This window comes from Saccostrea cucullata, unplaced genomic scaffold (genome assembly GCF_032062105.1).
Source record: "Saccostrea cucullata isolate Sc308-1 unplaced genomic scaffold, CSIRO_AGI_Scuc_v1 ctg20, whole genome shotgun sequence".
Lineage (NCBI taxonomy): Eukaryota > Metazoa > Mollusca > Bivalvia > Ostreida > Ostreidae > Saccostrea > Saccostrea cuccullata.
The window spans coordinates 163719-185321 of NW_026936980.1; the positions used below are offsets into that span (position 1 = coordinate 163719).

The window sequence follows — 21603 nt, forward strand, 5'->3', positions numbered from 1 at the left end:
AGTATCAGTAGAACTCTTTAGAGATGACATGCCACCACATAGGTGAGTATCAGTAGAACTATATAGAGATGACACACCACCACATGGATTAGTATCAGTAGAACTCTATAGAGATGACACACCGCCACATAGGTGAGTATCAGTAGAACTCAGGAGATAGAGAAGACACGCCACCACATTGGTAAGTATCCACAGAAATCAGCAGATAGAGAGATGATATGCGGCCACATTGGTTAGTATCAAAAGAACTGAGCAGGTGGAGATGACACATTACCATTGTTTATGCTGTGGTGGTGTACTTCAGTCTTTTATGTGATTTATGCTGTGGTGTTGTACATATCATATATACTCGCCTATAAGTTGGTCTGCCTATAAGTCGGTTGTATTTAATAAGCTTATACATCAGAGGGACTGACCTTATAAAAAAAATTCTTTTTTTAACTTGCCTATAAGTCAGGCAAAGAGTTTTGGACCAGAGATTAACTCCCCAAAAACAGACATATAGGTGAGTATATACGGTAAGTCTTATATGTGATTTATGCTATGGTGGTGTAATTACATGATTTATGCTGTGATGGGGTACTTTGGTCTTTCACCAGATGTACCCTTTTGAAGAAACATACAATTAGAATTGTTGTTAACAATTGATCAATGCACGATCACAGTGTCCAGGATTTCCCTAAGGGTATTAACCGATATTTTTTTGAAAGAAAAACACAGTATTTATGAGATGAAATTAAATACATTGAAGAGACTGACACCTATAAAAAAACCAGTAAAAAACAACTCGTTTTCAGCATAGCAAAGAATCCATTATCATGATTATCAGCTTAGCAAACCAATTAATTCAAAATAAGCATTAACATAAACAATTTCAATTTAACTGATTTGTATTTTATTGCCAAGATCATAAGAAAAAAAAAGAAAAAGACGGATTTCTATTTAATTTCAAAATATTATGCAACATTTCAAAACAGCACCTTCTTGTAAGAGAGCATAAAGATGCTTATAAGAATTTTAACTTTCTATTTTTAACTCTTTATGCATTGCAATACAACTTTAAAAACAGTTGAGAAATTATTCCATGCTCATAATTTTTTTTAAATCACAGCCATGTAATGCAGATTGTAAAAGTTTGTACTACATTGGTTGTCTATTAATAGGTAAAGGTGTGCGTTTGTACTACATTGGTTGTCTATTTATAGGTAAAGGTGTGCCTTTGTACTTTACTGGTTGTCTATTTGTAGACAAACGGGTGCCTTTGTACTACATTGGTTGTCTATTTATAAGTAAACATTGGTTGTCTATCTACGGGTAAAGGTGTGCCTTTGTACTTTATTGGTTGTCTATTTGTAGACAAATGGGTGCCTTTGTACTACATTGGTTGTCTATTTATAGGGAAACATTGGTTGTCTATTTACAGGTAAAGGTGTGCGTCTGTACTACATTGGAGGCGAGGTTTTTGCGGAATGCCTCAGTGAGAGCGCGGTGTTTGTACAGAGCCCGAACTGTAATCAGCGTTACGGATGGCACCCGGCAACAGTCTGCAAAATACCTCCAGGTAAGTCCAACATACATAACAGTCGCCTGCAGGGTGCAGTGGTTAGAGTGTTTTCTAGATTTCTCTAGATTTACTGAGTAAGGAGTTATCCCTACATAGCTGATTTGAATCCCACAATGGGACATCAAGACAGATCCTTCAGACGAAACTGTAAAAACCAATATCACGTGTCTCAGGATTCAGGACACCAGATCCATTCCTAAAAAAAAAAATGGTTATAAATCACGTTTTTGTTCTATCAATCCAAATGGAGTCTCTCAAGTTAAAAAATACTGAGAAAGAAATATATCCAGTCTGAACATTTGTTGTTTTATAATTCTGTGGATCCTTTTTCAAAAACAGAAAAATGATTGGAACCCTCAAATTAATTGTCCTTTTACTGAATTGATTTATTTTTTTAGGCTACATAAGACCACACATCGATATGGTCTATATATTAAGTATTAGGTTCTACAGTGAAATATTTATTTCAACTGTACAGGTCTTACACATGTTTCTTATTGAATAACTTTATCACAATACTGTGATTTATTAGAGAATTCTGTCCATGGCTTTGACCTCAGCAATAACTGCAGTAGACTTTTGGTCATTTGTAAATGCTCTCTATTGTAGGTTGTAATCTGAAGATTTTTAATAACCAGGAGTTTGCTGCGTTGCTTGCCCAGTCCGTCAATCAGGGCTTTGAGTCTGTGTACCAGCTGACCAGGATGTGCACCATTCGTATGAGTTTTGTCAAGGGTTGGGGAGCGGAGTATAGGTAGGACCACGGGATCACCTGTTTGTCTCATTGTACAGTAAATCTGTACAGTTATAGCAAAGTCACTGGGACCTAGGAAATTACTTTGCTATATCTGTATAAGGAATTTCAGGGGTGTGCAATTACAAAAATAAATTACTAGCCCATGAGGCTAGTGACGGTAACAAAGTTACTAGCCCGAGGTTGCCAGTCACTAGCCCATTTACTACCCAAAACAATACATGTCATGTATAAGTATAACATAAAGTTTTAAAAAAAAATTTTAATTGAAATAAATAAAACAAATAATGGTTTGCGCTTTGTAATTGTCAGGTTCCCCCTATTTATATCGACTATAACTGTCACTGAGACGACTGGCGACAGGAACACACAATGCATATATGTTAAAACGAATTAAAGATTATGATTTTACAGAAAAGTTCATTCGAACCTCAATTCAGTCGAGGTAAATATATGTTTACTTTCGTTTTAGATTTACTAGCCCGATGAGCTAACGCAGTATAGATTTAAGATAGCCCGACCTCTAAAACTGGTAGCCCCGGGCGTCGGGCGATGGTAATTGCACACCCCTGAATTTGTTAAATTTACAGCAGTCTTGTCCAAAGTCATCATTTCATAAGTTCTATGGTCGATACAATGACCTTGTCAGCAAATACAATTTATCATTGAATCAAATGCTGACTGACGTTTTTCATACCAATTGTTAGTCCATTATTTATACACTGAATTGACGACGGATTTTTTCCATTATTTCCTGATCATGACAAGGTGCACATGGCGGGTGTGACCGGTCGGCAGGGCATGCTCACTCCTCCATGGCACCTGATCCCACCTCTGATGTTTCGGGGGTCCTTGTTTGCTCTGCTCTTATTTTGTATTGTTTTATGGACTTTGAGATTGAATACTGTTCGTTATCTCCATATCCTTCACATAACTAAGGATCCAAGATAACTTCACTATATATGTGAATTCTCAATATCTGTGTTCCTACTAATTAAGTTTTACTGTATAACTAAGAAACACATTTTCTTTGCTATGGAAACTAGTTTGGGCCATAGGAAATAATTCACAAAAAGTCATCATATTGACAGAAATTAAGATTAAATGGAGAGATAACTTTTTGTGCAAAAAAAAAAAAATCAGGATCCAGTCTTGATCTAACTTTCAAAGCCCTTGGTCCCTCAAAATCAAAATTCCCTCCTTGCATAATTTATTGTTTGTTACCCTGAATACATGTACCTTAAGTATTTCCTTAATTAACACCACTACCTGCACATTTCTAACAGTCAGCTGACCTAAGGAGTGAACTTTTCAGGTGCAGTCCCACTCTGCTTAATTGTTATTTACCCTCAATACATTGAAATAACTGTATAATTAAACCTAAATGGCCTCAGACTTAAGTGGGAGGAAAAGGACTTTAAAGAGCTACTTAAACTGCAGGGTTATACACGTAACTTTTCATATTGATGCCCACACTTAATTAAGATAATTCACATTGAATGTCTTAACAGAATACCGCTAAAAAATCATATAATTATGAATACAGTAGGAAGTGGTGATGTGTGTATAATAGCGCTAATTCAAGAATATGCCAACAACTCAACACCCAGTGATTGTGTTAAATTTTATAGGTGCCAAATTATGTAGAGTAATTCCTTAATTCTCTGTTTTTCAGGAGACAGACTGTGACCAGTACGCCCTGCTGGATTGAAATTCACCTGAACGGTCCACTACAATGGCTGGACCGAGTTCTGGTCCAGATGGGGTCACCAGGGTTACCCTGCTCCAGTATGTCTTAAGGCCGTACACCCTAGGGAAAGGGTCAATCATAGGGAGGTGTCATTAAGCTGCCTATGTTGCACAACTTTCTCTTTTGATATCAAAATCTAATTTTTTTGGGCCCCTCAGAAAAGAAATTCTTCTTGAAGAGGAAAAGGAGATTGTCATCAACCCAGAGTTAAACAGATCGAAATGCTGTTAAAAGATGCAGTTAGTTGATAAAATAATGTACAAATTTATTGTCAAAAGGTTGTATCACATATTGATGACAAGTATTGTAACAGTTCAGTGATTTATCAACCCCCTCCCTGTTTTTATATAAACTGTAGTCAGTAAAAATCGCTAGGATTATATGCAATAAGTTCCTCTGCTGCCAGATTTTATTGTATTCAAAAGCATTATACCACTGTATAATTCAGTATCACTGTAAACAAACACTGAGAAATCCCCGGTAATTTCAAATCTGGACCGAAGCTTTACTGGATTGAGAGAGGAGCATTTTCTCTCTGTTTGTTGTTATATCAGGGTAAACACCGCCTCTCAAATGTATTTCACAATATGTACATGTACAATTAAGAAATGAATTCAGTAGTTCAAAGTTTGTTGACCAGCTTTTCTTTTTGTGTATGTGTAATAGATACATATTCAATCTCATACTTTTTATATCTGTTTTCAAAAGGAATATTCACTTCATTTTAATAGGAAGTGGTCACCATGAAATATATTGAGGGTCATAATGTCAATGTATTCAAAAAGTATTATGTTTTGATAGAAAAAGTGAAATTAGAAGGAAAAAAAGTAATACAATGTAGATATTTTGATGCTAATTTGGCGACAACTATGGTTGCTTCTGTATTGTGAATTGAAGAAGGGAGGGATGAATTATGTTTTATTATGTTGTCCATTGACAAGTTTCATTTTCCTATCGTGCAGTTTTTGTTAAACTGTAGACTTGTAGACTTACGTCTCTTGTTGAGTGGTGCAGATCCATATGTGGTACAGTATATTGTTGCCTTTTTGTAGTTTTTTATGCGGTGATGCTTTAAAGGCAGTCTAAAGCAGAGAAAGTACAGTGTCGTCTTTCATGTTCTCTCAACTTCATAAACTGTCGTTGTAGTTTGAGAATGTTTTCTTCAGCTTTCTTTTCATGAAAAATGTAATTTTTGATTTGTATAGTAAAAACTTAATAATTATAATGAATTGGATGGAGACATGTTACATAATTCACTTGGTTAGATGGACACTAACTAATTTTCACATATAAGAAAAAGATTTTTGAAGGAAAGTATTACTTTTTATTTGTCAGTTTTATTTAAAATAAGTTTACATTATTAAACAACATGTTATTTCTAAATATTATGTAGTCAGCATTTTTTATATTCACCGAAACCCATCACAAATGGCTTTGAATGATTAAGCAATGAAGATTGTTTACGTTTAAAAAAGTTGAATTGCAGATTATTTCGATTTCTTTATTGAATCACATCTCATAATTGCTTAAAAAAGATTATAATAACACCACAAGGGAAAAGAAGGTTTATAAGATAATCTGTATGTGCTAGGGATGGCATCAGATAAACCAAGTGACTGGTTTAATCGAACAAGTAGACTTGTTTGTAATTTTCTAAGGAATTATTACATTCAAATTATATCTATTCAAAACAAACTGGGAAAAAAAAATTGAAAAGCGTAAGTTGTTCATTACATAAAAAAAAATATTTTTACAAATTATTGGAATTACATGTACTTTACAATCAAAATAAAAAAGAATTGTACTTTTAAAGTACACTTCTATTGAAAGTGGGTTTTACCGATCACCATCGGTCATGGTATAGGACTTTTCAGTTTATTCATAAACAATGTTTTTGATGACACATGATGTTGAGGAAATTACATGTACCAGTCGAGATAAAATTTTCTGCTAAAATTGACAAATGTGGGAATTTTGCATCAAACTCACAAGAAGGGGCACTAAGGGGTACATATGCACTAACTGACGGTTATGTTTTCTGATCTATTTATAAAATCTATAAAAAAAAAAAACGGTAAGAACTTTATTTTAATGCAGAGGTATTTATCCATTGATTAGTAATATGTATGTTATAATGTACTTTTACTGTAGTTAATATTTTGATGAAACCTAATTTTCACTAGTTAGCTGTTTGGTTATTATAAGGGAGACAAATTTTACACAAACTGTTGTTTTTGTTGTATACAATCCTTACCAACTAAATATACCCAGAATAAAAAATTTCATGAGCAGCGGACTCAAGAAATTATGTGAAAACAAAGTTCTTGCAAATTCAAAGCCATTAGCATTTGTAGTATAATGAACAGCAAATTATTAGATGTTGAACTGTTGCCATTCCTAGTCTTTACAATTATTTTTGTGATGAAAACCAGCTTTAGTTAAATAGAAGCATATGTTGAGTTTTACACAAAGTAATTGATTACAAGTGAATTATTTTTAAAATCTCATTCTTTGTAATGTAATATGAATTCATACAAAAAAATGGAGATTTGTGCTTAATGAATTTTTTTTTTATAAGAGGTCATTTTTTTTATAGTTGACAAACATTTAATATCACTGGACTTTGTTTATCACCTTCCTATTTAAAATCATTTCATTTCTTTTGTCTAGATCAGAAAATTAGAGAAGCATTGTATATACATCATTAAATCACAAATGCCATGTGTCACCATTGTATACTAAGTAGTCTAGAACTGATTTAGTGTTTGATCCTCCCGGCTTTTGATGTGAGGAAGCTTACTTTGTGATATCACTTTCATACTCCCCCGTTCTCCCTTTTGTTTTGTATCGTGCATATATTTGCTACATGTATATTTAATGTTTTATGTTATTATCGTAGCTGAATTAAAATGGCTGATGTTAAAGAAAGTTTCTAATTTTTTTTCTAGTAGTTTAATTTAAGGCATTTTTGACTGAAGCAGTCACTTAATGGTATTGGACAAATAACTGTCAGTCAAAATACAGCATAATGAGCATGTAGTAGATCTGCTCCAAAAACTGTAACTTGGCCCTCATCCAGCAAATGTTGATCAGATCAAGCATCTGAAGTAAGCCAGGTATTTTGCATCCTTAGATGTAACTGATTCTATCATCCATGCAAGTTTGGTCAAAGTACGGCATATACCTGTAGTTACTTGAGATTCAGGGAATGAACCTGTTCCAAAAATGTAACTTTGCCCTCAAAATATAGGTTAGATCCAGCATTCGAAGCAAGACAAGTAGTTTGCATCCTTAGATGTATCACCACTGCAAGTTTGGTCAATATAGGACTTAAAATTTCTTGGAAAATTGGACCTGTTCAAAAAAATCAACCTACTTCAAAAACCAGACTTCTCTAAACATTCTTTTGCTAAAATTGCAGCATCTGAAACCTTGACTGATACAAAGAAACGCACTAGAAGTATCTTCCATGAATCTCTGATTAATGTATGGCATAGACGTTCTTAATACGAAAGCTGCACTGAAACTATTACTTTGGTCTCCGACACCGAGAGTCGACACCAGACCCTACCCTTCCGCTTATGGCATAATTTTTCCGCTTTTTACCACAAAATTACGCTATTACGCCACTGATATTAATTTTACGCTTTTGATATTTTGGTTTAAAATTCTTTATGAACGACTAAATCTAGAGTTGAAAGGGTTAAAGTACGACTTGCAGAAATAAAATGAGAAGTTCTAATAAAGGTAATTAATAGAGGACCGGTTCGATAACGTACATAATACACTTAATAGTTACAAGTAAACTGGTATGGTGAAGATTCGAAAGAAGACGAGAAGGCACTTTTAAATGATATTGCAATGAGTAAAGCCATTTCTATATTCAATTTAGTTTATTTTCACATTGCTTAGAACAAGATAGAGAAATGTGAGTGTTAAAAAGATAAAGTACAATGTTATGATATAAGATTTGTGTAAACATGCAAACGCTAGCCTTCAGTTAAGTGATTTGATACAAATTGACCTAATGCTTCATTAAGGATGTACGGTTGTATCAAAATACAGGATACTGGTATTTTACAACAATTTTGCCAATAAATGATTCGAAAAAAAAAATTATTACATCTTTGCTTAGTAATGTACATTTTCGGTTGTTTTGAGAGAAAATAAAGTACTATAGTAAAAACAACAAAATAGGAAAACATGATTGATAACGCTTTTACCTCAGTCTGAAATTCCACCAAAAAATGTACTGAAATTACACCCTTGCAATGAAAAGGGTAGGCATGTCTGTATCACATAAGCTCCCCCAACTTCGGTAAGGTGAGCTAAAAATGGATCTATGGTGAAGCATTACATATATCTCCAACACTAGATTGCATTCCTTGGTGTTTTTTGTGTGGTTGTAAAAGTGAACCACTTGTATAAGACGAGCTTTTTAAACTGCTGTTGGAAAATAATTAAATAGATTTTCCCTATCTTTTACTTAATTCTTTGTTCATGTCTCATATATGTAGCTTATTCGGTACATAAGAGCATGTTTTGTGTGCATTCAATTTCAAACCAGCAGGTTACTGACAATAAAATTGGCATCACATGGTTGCAAATACAACCTATTGTTGTGACTAACTTGAGTAACATGTACATTTATTATACCAATTGTTAGGTTACTGCCATAAGAAAAAAAAAATTCTGACCGATAAATCCTTTTGCAGGAGGAATTAATACAGAGAGTCACAGGGGTATGGCTTGTCGTCAGTGGATTACTTTTTTTCGGAGATACATGATACCACATCATGTGTTTCAAGGTCTCTGTTTTTGTACACCACTGGATATTAGTTTTGTTAACAGGATTTACAAAAGTGATCACTTACCTGATTGTCACGAACCTTTTTATCCAATTTCTGTGAAAAGGCTTTTTAAGATAGATTGTCACAAAGCAAAGAGCATGATTTTTTTTTTAATCTTTTTTTAGCTCTACTGGTCGAGACCAGAAGAGCTTATGCGATAGTAATGCGTCCGTCGTCCGCCCGTCTGTCTGTCTGTCTGTCTGTAAACAATTTTTCAAAATGCTACTCCTCCTACAGTTTTGGTCCGATTTCAATATAACTTGGCACACAAGTAGGCTGCACTAAGATACATAATTTTGTGCATCGGTTTTTGATTTCGATAAACGGTGTTGCCGTGGTTACTAAAAATAGAAATTTCTGTGAAATTCTTTCAAAATGCTACTCCTCCTACAGTTTTGGTCCAATTTCAATATAACTTAACACAAAAGTAGACTACACTAAGATACATAATTCTGTGCATCGGTTTTTGATTTCGATGAACGGTGTTGCCTTGGTTACTAAAAATAGAAATTTCTGTGAAATTCTTTCAAAATGCTACTCCTCCTACAGATTTGGTCCGATTTCAGTATAACTTGGCACACAAATAGACTACACTAAGATACATAATTCTGTGCATCGGTTTTTGATTTCGATAAACGGTGTTGCCGTGGTTACTAAAAATAGAAATTTCTGTGAAATTCTTTCAAAATGCTACTCCTCCTACAGTTTTGGTCTGATTTTGATATAACTTGACATACAAGTAGACTACACTAAGATACATAATTCTGTGCATCGGTTTCTGATTTCAATGAACAATGTTGCCATGGTTACTAAAAATAGAAATTTCTGTGAAATTCTTTCAAAATGCTACTCCTCCTGCAATTTTGGTCTGATTTCAGTACAACTTGGCACACAAGTAGACTATACTAAGGTACATAATTCTGTGCATTGGTTTTTATTTTGATGAGTGGCAAGGATCATTTTTCTATTTATTGCTGATTTAAAGTCTCAAGTCCCAACTGCTACTTTTCTCTTCCTTTGTTTTAAGTATAAACCAGTAGAGCTACAGTCTCGACAGAGACTTCTGGTTTTTAAATAAACTTTATGTAAGATGTTTGTTTCAAAATACTTATGATTCAGATTTGACGTTTTTATAGGAGACTTTAATATTTATTTCATAAATCCTTCACAAACATTTTTACAAGTTTTAAAAATTGTCATCAAAATAAATAGTTCCACATTACGTAGTGATTTCAAAAATCCTGCAAGAATAAACATAAAAAGTTGAAAAAGTGTCATCAAAATTAATAGTCCTACATTACTGTAGTGCGTATAGTCAGCACTCTGCTATAATTACTTAGTATAAACATAGGTATCAATATGACGAAATTATCTCTTTTGTCACAAAGTACGGACACAAGCAAGACATATTTCAATTTCTATAAAATGAGGCCTTTTCAGCTCACCTGAGTTTACTCAGGTTCCTGGTTGTTCGATCTCTATGGATGTAGTTACATGTAAGCCTATTGCCTAGGTCACATTTAAGCCGATGGTCAGGCGACCAAATTTTACTCGTGTCGTGAAAAACATTTCACATTTCCAAAAATGACCAACGGCCGACGGTTTTGAAGCAAAAATGGGATTCAATCGGTATGTCAGGAGATGTGTCATTTGACGAGTACGGCGCACGGTCTGAAGTTAGACTTCCAGAAGGCAGGGCAAGCTATACACCACGCGCTGGGATTGACGACGTTGTGACGGGCCATCTATTTGACACTCCAAAACCACAGATGCAGACAATGGGGACAGATAATGCGAAGACAGGCCATATAATCAAGCGAGCCACATATGACGGAACCAGTTCTTGGCTGGACTACAAATCACATTTTGAGGCTTGTGCTGTTGTAAACGGCTGGACAGAGGATAAGAAGGGTCTTTACATAGCTGTATCACTGCGTGGCCAAAGACAGTCAGTGTTAGGTGACTTACCAAGTGATACTAGTCAGCACTATAAGACACTGGTCAGATAACTTGAGGAGAGGTTCTCGCCTCCTAATCAAGCAGATCTATATTGTGTACAGTTAAAAGAACGTAGACAAAGAGCATCTGAGTCAATACCAGAGTTAGGCCAGGCCATTAGACGACTAACCAATCTGGCCATATACATCAGCACCTGGTGATGTGCGAGTAACTCTGGCCAAAGATGCGATCATTGATGCCTTAGCTTGGTAGATTCAGAAATCTCGTCCTCAAAACCTGAATGAAGTTATCCGGCTAGCCGTTGAACTCGAGGCCATTTACGAGATCGGCACCAAGCTGCCAATGGGAGTGAGCTGTCTGTCAAGGGTAAGACGGACTTAATACTTAATATTGAGGGTATGGTAGCACAAACGACTGCAGTCATTGCGGATATTCGAGCAGATGGAATTCCGGGGCTTGATTTTCTACTGTCAATGCATGCACGGTGGACATGAGCCAAAATTCACATAAGAGATATGGTAATACCAATGCTTTTTGAGGGTTACATAGGGTGCAACAGAATAACCGCAACAAAGATAATCAGCATACCTCCTAGAAGTGAGATCATCACACGGGGACAAATCTTGAAGGACTGCAAACATGTTCCAAGGAATACGTGTTTGGTAGAACCCTTTGCATCAGGTTCGCCAAGGGAAGGCTACATAAGAGCCAGAACATTGGTCTTACTACAGGAGATGGTACCAGTCCGTTTGCTTAATATTGGCGAGGAATCCAAAGTTATTTACCCACGTATGGTTATAGGACAACTAAGTGAAGTCAGAGTGGTTGAGTCACAAGAGGAGAATACGTCAAGCAAACCTAAGAAGTTAAGGCCTGATTTTGTTGAAATGCTGAAGAAAACCTCAAGCCACTTGACAAGAAAAAAGAAGGGAAGCTAATATATTATTGTTTGAATATACCAATCTTTTTGCAAAGTCTGAAAAAGATTTAGGGCGCACGGGTATCGTCAAACACAAGATTGATACTTGGGACAACCATCATATCAAAATACCACCAAGGAAAGTACCAGCTCATCTAACACAGGAGGTTGACAAACAGCTGAATGATATGCTTGAAAGAGGTGTGATAGAGCCATCAAACAGCCCATAGTCAGCGCCTATTGTGCTAGTGAAAAGGAAGGACGGTACATTCCGCTTTTGCATTGATTACCACAAGTTAAATAGCTGTACCATCAAGGACGCATACCCCCTTCCTAGAACAGACGAGTCACTGGTCAGTTGAGTGGTAGCTCGTGGTTCTCTACTCTAGATCTCTGCTCAGGATATTGGCAGGTAGAGATGGACCCAGACGAGAAGCAAAAGACAGCATATGTCACACGACGTGGACTATTTTAACCATGGGACCATGTAGAAAAGTGCCAATTTTTCTCACTTTGAAACAAATTATAAAAATACTACAATAGACTTTTTGTTCAAACTACAATAAATGATGAGTAATAATATATTAATGCCAAAAATTAACGAGTTTTCATGTTTTTATAGAGTACCTCAAAATTTAAAACATACAAAGGATTTATACAAAACAATAATAAAAACTGGAGGTACTGTGAGCAATGAGCTCTCTTAATGATACCCCCGCCTCACATATGAATATAATGGCAGCATCCATGTTTTTCTATGTAAAACCCAAAATATGTGTCTGATCAAAAAGTAAAATATGTGCACAATGGCAATATGTGATAAGGATTCTGTGAAAGTTTTATCAAATTTCATTCAGTGGTCTGAGAATTGCGGATAAGAGATGGGTACCTCAAAGCGTAACAGACGGACGGACGGTCATACCGATTACTATATACCCTCCCGCTTTTCAAGCGGGGGGTATAATGATGGAGATATTCTCAAATTTCTTCGTTTTAAATTTTAACAGCATATATTTATGACTTTTCTTTTTATAATATTTTTATCACCCCTTCTTTCAGAGGTTTAGTTTATCATAACGTCAAAAACACACTGTAACGACGTCAATCTAAATATCAGTTGAAAAATCATTTTGAAAATCAGTCATATAAAACTGTAATTAAATTTTTCAGCCTGTAATTTCTTAATTTTGTTAAATTTTATGAATTACGAGTAATTGAAAAAAAAATGCTTTAAAACAGTCAATATGCTTCATTTTACTATGATGCGCAAATTATTGCGAAACGGAAACCCCAATCGCCCCCCTTAACATAATACATTGTGCATTATTCCATTGCCCAGAACTGCGGAGGCACATATATTGTCTTCTCATATTTACAAAGAACAGCACTGCACACATTACCACTCTCACAAATATTGTACAAAGTTTCTGCAAAACGGATGCAGTAAATGTAAGTTTATGGCACATTTTAAATGGACATTTCACACCTTCGCTTTAGATGTACCTGTGTCTGTCGCAAACCACAAGCTCCCTTACTAATGTGTTCCGAACCTTTTATATTCGGTATTCTGCAAATTAAAAAAAAAAGATGAGTTCAGAGTACAAAGTATAGATGAAAATCTCAAAAGCATAAAATACAAAATCGATTTTAGAAATTTGAATTTTGAATATTTAAGGTAAAATCTAACCAGAAGTTTCTGTTGAGATTGTAGTTCTACTGATTTGTACTTATAACAAATGAAGAGAAAAGTAGCAGTTCGGACTTGAAACTTTACAACAGCAATAAATACAATAATGATGCTTGACTGGGCTCTTTTTGTGGCAATATATTGCAATAAGACTACAGCTGTAGGAGTAGCTTTTAATAACCTTTTACAGTATTTACAATTTTAGTAACCATGGCAACACCGTGCATTGACATCAAAACCGATACACAGAATTACATATCGTAGTGTAGTCTTATTGTGTGCCAAGTTATATTGAAATCAGAACAAAACTGTAGGAGGAGTAGCATTTTGAAAGAATTTCACAGAAATTTCTATTTTTAGTAACCACGGCAACACCGTTCATCAAAATCAAACAAAAACTGATACACAGAATTATATATGTATCTTAGTGAAGTATACTTGTGTGCCAAGTTATACTGAAATCAGACTAAAACTGTAGGAGGAGTAGCATTTTAAAAGTATTTCACAGAAATTTTTATTTATAGTAACCACGGCAACACCATTCATCAAAATCAAAAACCGATAAACAGAATTATGTATCTCAGTGAAGTCTACTTGTGTGCCAAGTTATACTGAAATCAGACTAAAACTGCATAGGAGGAGTAGCATTTTAAAAGTATTTCACAGAAATTTCTATTTTTAGTAACCACGGCAACACCGTTCATCAAAATCAAACAAAAACTGATACACAGAATTATATATGTATCTTTGTGTAGTCTCCTTGTGTGCCAAGTTATATTGAAATCAGACCAAAAATGTAGGAGGAGTAGCATTTTAAAAGTATTTCACAGAAATTTCTATTTTTAGTAACCACGGCAGCACCGTTCATCAAAATCAAAAACCGATACACTGAATTATGTATCTTTGTGCAGTCTACTTGTTTGCCATGTTATATTGAAATCAGACCAAAACTGTAGGAGGAGTACTAGTAGCATTTTGAAAGTATTTCCCAGAAATTTCTATTTTAAGTAACCACGGCAACACCGTTCATTGAAATCAAAAACCGATATATAGAATTATGTATCTTATTGTAGTCTACTTGTGTGCCAAGATATATTGAAATCAGACCAAAACTGTAGGAGGAGTAGCATTTTGAAAAATTGTTAACAGACAGACAGACGGACGGACGAAGGACGCATTACTATCGCATAAGCTCTTCTGGTCCTTGACCAGTAGAGCTAAAAATTAAAGTTTTAGACTTATAGAAAATTTAGAAAATTTATAAAATTTATAGAAAATTTTAATTTTTGAAGTAATATACATGTATTGAATTTTAATATACGAAATCAATACGAGTTTTTGAAGTTAACAAAATCAGCTATGTAGAGTTTGCTAGAGAAAATATTAAACTGTACTTGTAAAATATCCTTTGGCAAATTTTCATCTGTGACTTTATATATACATATAAAACAATGATAATTTCGAAGAATGGTGAATAATTGTTGATGAGAGTCACAAGTTTCCTCTGATATATTTATTGCTTTATTTCCATAGCAACAAAATCATTTTTATAGTTATAAAACTTTCTATTAGTTTCTATTGATAATTGTAAATTTTCTTTTAATTTTAGTATCTTTGTTAAAGTTCAAAATAGATGAACAATTACGTTTTTATCCACAAGTAAAAAAATAATTACATTCCCCATGGAATTTTGATTGTCCGTCCAATTCTACTTCTGGGTCAACCGTGAGTTTTCCTCTTCTTGTTGAACCCAGATTTATATATAAAAAAAAACCATCAAGATAACACGAGTTACAATTTCAGTACTTTTATATAGACTTAGAATGGAAAATACTTTTACGGGAGTTTGCAGTTGGGAACTATAAGGTCTGATTCCAACGCACTATAATTTTTAACAACAAATCATATATACTGAACAAAGATAGAGTAAAATAAAAAGGATTAACAAAAAGTATATATAAGTCAAGTATTAAACAATTATTGAACGAATAATGACATTTTAGAAGCATGTATATAATTGAATTAAAGATGAAAGATTAAGTGTTAATAAATATAAACAGAAGTCAATTAAGGGATAAAGTGTCCATCTGACTGTGCCTCGGGTGGGATTAAGGCTGAGTGGAATTTAAAGAATTTATCATATTTTCTGAAATTCACAAAAAAATAATAATAATAATTTTACACAAAGTAACATTAATCACATTTTCTGAAATATACTAAAAAAAAAATTTACACTTTGAAATTTTAATTCGCACATTAATTCATGATTAGTCCAAAATATATTTTACACAGTAACATTATTGGCTACATTCCATTTGATATAAAAACATGAAATAAGACGTCTTCCATTGTAATTAATAACAGTTTCAATGACAATCAGAATTCTACAAAAATATTGAATATTTTCAACATGATTATGTGAGAAAAAACATTAAAATTGGTCATTTAACACATTCCATTTGATATAAAAACATCGAGAGATAAATAAGCGCAACAAACATAAAGGTGAAAAATTCAATCTCAATTATATCAAAATTTTCCTTAATATTTCATTAATAACAGTAAAATTTCAACAACAATCAGAGTTATTTGCCTATAAAATATTATACACACACGAAAGGACAAAAACAGCACTATTATTTTTGATATATGTCTTCTCCCATTTTTTTGAAAGTTTATCCTCAAAGTTTTCAACATACATATTTTGGTTTCCAAAATTATAGATTACCTTTGAAAAACAATCAGAAAAATATCAATGGTCATATAGCATGATTTAAATGACACAACAAAATTGGTCAGTCTCAATAGAGAAGACAGGATTTTTACATAACAGATACCACATTATTTTTTTTTCATATAAAAGAATAAATTTTGAAAAATTTTCCTCCAATCTTTTTTGTTTATCATGATTTCATAAAAATCAATGATGGAACTTACTCTAAATACTAAATTCACAATTTGAATATGATTTTTATATATCTGAACCTGCATGAAATTATACCAATAAATATAGGTCGTCACAAATTGTTCTAAAATATTAACAGTCAGTTTGGATTTTTTAACAATATAGATGGAAGAGTGGAGTTGCCAGGCTATTGAATATATGGTTAGTGAAAGATCAAAGGCAACAACGGGTTGGTTCATTGTAAATGATTCCATCATAGAACGTCTTGTCCATCATATGAAAGAACCGCCACAGGGATATGTGTACCTTACAACATCATGCAAAGACGTATACAGGATCGCTCATATTGCTACTTATGTTATGGCGATAACTTTTATCACTTAAACAGCAATTGATACACTAGGCGATTTATAGAAATCATATAACATAAATCTGATATTTTATGCAATTTTGTTCTTATAACTCGTTTAACATACGTTGCTGTTCAGTTGTTCATGTGTATGTCTTATGGCTTATTTTTCAGCATTTACCACAAAGACCGCACTTTGTAGTCAGAATTGGCCAGATTCTTGCATGAAATCGCAGTACTGACATGTGGGACGACCAATTACGGCAATCTTAGGGATGTCCTGTTGGAAATCTGGAAGTGATTTTACATTACTGTGAAACCTTTTAACCCGGCATACATTAATAGACAGAGTACAGGACAACACAGCATAAAGATCATAGAAAGTATGGGAACCAAAATAATGGTCGGAATATCCAGGGAAATGGATTTCAAGGGTATTGGATGAGACAGTTTAACCGTAGAATCCCACGTTAATAAGGTTATTTGTATGCCTCCGTCAAATTGGTCATTAAAGCGCGAAAATAGACAAATTTAACATTTCAAGGATCGGAATTAATAACCACCAAAGATATTGCTTTCTAATGTTTTAGGCACAGCTGTACAGTGTATTTAAACATTTCAAGTTTAAAGGGCATATTTTAAATTTTTGATTGCATAACGATTTTTTTTTTCGAATTTATAGTGCATTGTTCACTACCTTAAATCATTTTCAAAGTATTGGAAATTCCAAAACAATTATTATTTTTAAATGCCTTTATAAATCCTTTTTTGAACAAAGGTTGGGTAAATTAATTTAACTGATTTTATGCACTGATTTTATATATAATATATATATTTTAATACGAGGGTCGTTCAAAAGATAGGAGTCGATAAAAATTCTTAAAGTGTAAGTGAATGCATTTTTTCTCATTATTTTCGGTCACATCAAAATTAATTGTCTTCGCATTTTTCAATCTGACGTCACCTTATAATTAATAATTTATAGTTAAGAAGAAAAACACGTGCATATATTTAAAAGGCCACTGAAAGGGATTCTCTCTACCTTTTATCTTCATCTTCCCAGAAAAATATTTTTAATGTGTCTGCCTCGGGACATAATAAGTTTTTCCATGTCCAAGGACTGTGATGGTACATGTTGCCGTTTCTGTGGATATTGTCATAGGTGACATTATATGCCTAACTGTGCTGCCCACTGACAAATATTGTCCCCAAGCAGCGCATATTGCCGCCCACTGACAAATATTGTCCCCAAGCAGCACATATTGCCGCCCACCGACAAATATTGTCCCCAAGCAGCACATATTGCCACCCACCGACAAATATTGCACATATCCCGCCCAGAACATATTGCCACCACATATTGCTAACAAAAATGTCCCCAAGCAGCACATATTGCTACCCACCGACAAATATTGTCCCCAAGCTGCGCATATTGCCGCTCACCGACAAATATTGTCCCCAAGCAGCACATATTGCCACCCACTGACAAATATTGTCCCCAAGCAGCACATACGACGGGCGTTCAATAAATAATGTCATTTGGGCTCGTAAAGAAACCCCCCCCCAAAAAAAAACGCTTTTCTATGATATAGTCTGAATGGTTTCACTAAAATATTCTCTTTTAATTAAAACACGTCCGTAGTTATAACATTTTTATTCAATTTCTAATTGTTTTTAAAACACATTTTTGAGTATAACCCTTCTTATACTGGAATATTGCTGTACTTGTTTTTTTTTTTTCTGATAGATGTTTATCTACGTTTGGGAAATGAACAAGTCAAAGGTTGAAAGGTCTGGCAAATTTTGTTGGTATGACAAAACTTTAACTTTGTGTTTATCCCCAAAACCTCTTTACTCTTCATGGCCTGTGGGTTTAAAACAAATTTAATGATGAATTTGTTGAATTTCCTCTCATAAACCTTTCAATTTTTTTGCAAAAAAATTTTTTCTAGACTCCTCCAGAAATTGAACTTCCTCCCCGAAAATGAATTTCAACAATAAGACCGCGGCTAATATTTAAGAAAATAACATATAAAATGGTTTTGCTCTTGCAATTCTTTGCTCTTTTTAGGCCTTTGCAGTTTTGTCAAGTGCATCTTAAACACAGTAAGTATATTGTTTTCAAGTTTTAATATCAAAATTGTACATATGGAAAAAAAAGTTTCATTATTTCTCAGTCACTGAATTTGTAGACAAACGTGGACTTTGAAAATTATTTAATTGACTTGTATACCAATTATAATTATAGCCTCTAGGGATTTCAAATGCTAGGAACACACAAGTTTTGCATAGCCGTGAAGTTTTTTCATTATCAAAACAATTTTTTTTCAAAATATATTGGGTTAATTATCAAACAGTATTTAACAACATACATGTAATTATTAAACTTTTCCAAGGCTTTCAATTTTCCAATTTAAAACAGTGTCAAAAACACCATGCTATAAAAAATGATTTCTATCAATTTTGCTATGTGTTTAAAGTGCAATAAAACTTAATCAGTGAAAAATTATATTTTGCAAATATACATTGGTTGTTGTAAGTCCTTGTTGCCAAGGATTGTACCCATTTTTGATGCCCATTATATAATTTTTGTTTATTGAAATCCACCTGTTCACGTGTCTATAAAACAGACATTGGATGCTGTAAATTTCAGATATTTAAGTTAATATATTTTTGGGATATTGACAAGTTTTACAGCTGCTTTAATGAAGCGTTTAATTTTACTCTAATTTACTGATTCTTGACCATTCATTTTTAATGCAGTGTCTCGAATAGCCCTTGAATTTATACATCTTTGATTATTATGTTTATTATTTCTGAATAGATCTACTCAATACGACATTTAACAATTATTATAAAAACATTGAGTGAAAGACACTATTGCTTAATGTCATATAATTTTCACTTTTGTCGGTGACCTGTCTTTCGGCTAATGACATTATTTATTGAAAGTCCCTCGTATTGTCGCCGACTGACAATATACAGTGATTTATCATTATATACAGTGTACATTTCTCTTAAACGATTGACAAGTACTTGTACCTATACAACTTTGAATATATTCAGAATGGACTGTATAATCTCATTCCAGTAACAATATATTTCCACATTTTTACATGATAACTTTAGTAATTTTATTAACTCTATTAAAAATTTTCAAAGAATTGTGAATTATTATTAATTGTAGCAATTAAGTTTTCTCTGATATTTTTTATTGTTCTATTTCCATAGCAACAATGTCTTTATTTTATTTAAATTTTCTATTGGTTTTCTAAGGTGAATGTTTTATAATTTGTTGTTTTTTTCACCGTTAATGTTCAACATATTTGGACAAATTCTAGTTCTAAAGTTTAGAAAACTTCTTCTTTTATTACTTTTTTGCTTCAATGGAAAAACCACAAAATAGCAACAATTCCCGTGATTTTTTTTAAATTATCAATGCTATGATGTTTTACGGGCTACATTCTCTATAGTTAAACGTGAAACATTTAACAAGTTCTTAAATTAATAACAGTTTCACTTTCAACAATGGTCTACACAGAAGGGCAAAGGTTATTGAATATTTACCTACTATAAATTGCTTGACCGATAATTTTGAAAAATGATCAGAAACGTTATGCAACAAAATCGGTGCCTAGTTTTACTGAACTGTACCATGCATGACGTCACATGAAGGAAAACAATTATAAAATTAAACCATTAAGTATGTAGCATATACATTGTTCTGAGTTTATTACACTCAATTCAAGTTACTCAATAATAGTGTGAAGTTCATTGTAATTGCTTCCATCGAAGAGGATCTATATTAATTTTCCGAGAGAACCGGAAGTGCCAAAGGGAGTTTGCACATGACGACATCACGTAGAGATGTATAGGATTACTCACATTGCTAGTTGCTTAATCGCTTTATAATACTGATGCTAAAATTGATTAATTAATTCCAAATCTATTTTCTCGCTTTTCTTTTTTGCTCTATCATAAAAATGTCAAAATAATTCTATTTTGAAAATTTATGATTAAAAAAAACATCGTTGAAATTCTTACACATATTTACGAAGACAGATACTAGGTTATATGTAACGATTTAAAAAAGGTAGTTTTATGTATATATTAAAGAAAAAGTTCATATACTTTTAATTCCCACCTTATTTTGAAATTATTACTAGTATATATGAGTGCTTTTATCAAAAATTTTCCTTAAAACTAAAGATTTTCAAAATTTCTTAAAATAATATTTAAAGAATAAAAGTCTACTTTCTCTTTTGTCAACAACGTACCTTAGATAGGAATAAATTTGTCAATGATTTTTTTTTCGGGGGGGGGGGGGGGGGGGGCGCAAAAATTCAAATTTCATAATAACTAGTTTTAAAAATCATTACGGTTGAATTTGAAGTAAAATAATATTTTTCATTTGACAAAAAAATACTTTCATTTTAAAACTTAAGGTAAACCTTACTGAAATATTTTTAAAAAGTGAAAATCGTGATAAAAATCGTGATAAAAATATTGCGATGGATGATTCATTATTTTTAAACTAAATGAAAAGCAGAGGCAACGAACAATTACCTCTCTGAAACGTATAAAAACAAGAAAAATATCTTGTGGTACTGTAGACGATTTTCACGTACACCTAATTATAAATTTTTAAATCTACCACAATTTTTTTCTCTTTTCAAATTGAATGTAATGGTAGACGAAAATTAACAATATCAGAATAAGAACATGTAAATTGAGCAACCGATTCAAATAAAACACGCCAGTATTTGTCTTTCTTCTATGGGAGTGTCTTTACATCTTTATGCATACAAACGACAAAAGGCTAATTGTCGTCCAGGATAGACTATGAAGGCTATAAAATTAAGTTTT

At 33.2% G+C, this 21603-nt stretch overlaps 1 protein-coding gene across 2 annotated transcripts in view; it reads left to right on the forward strand.

Moving 5' to 3' along the window:
* Positions 1-4532, forward strand: part of LOC134246973 (mothers against decapentaplegic homolog 3-like) — a 37690-nt gene extending 33158 nt beyond the window's left edge. For both annotated transcript variants that reach the window (XM_062729321.1, XM_062729322.1), the window contains exons 7-9: positions 1424-1561; positions 2174-2318; positions 3994-4532. In XM_062729321.1, coding sequence (XP_062585305.1) covers positions 1424-1561; positions 2174-2318; positions 3994-4117 — 407 coding nt within the window. In that variant the 3' untranslated portion in view covers positions 4118-4532. The remainder of the gene's footprint in view (positions 1-1423; positions 1562-2173; positions 2319-3993) is intronic.
* The last annotated feature ends 17071 nt before the right edge of the window (positions 4533-21603 follow it).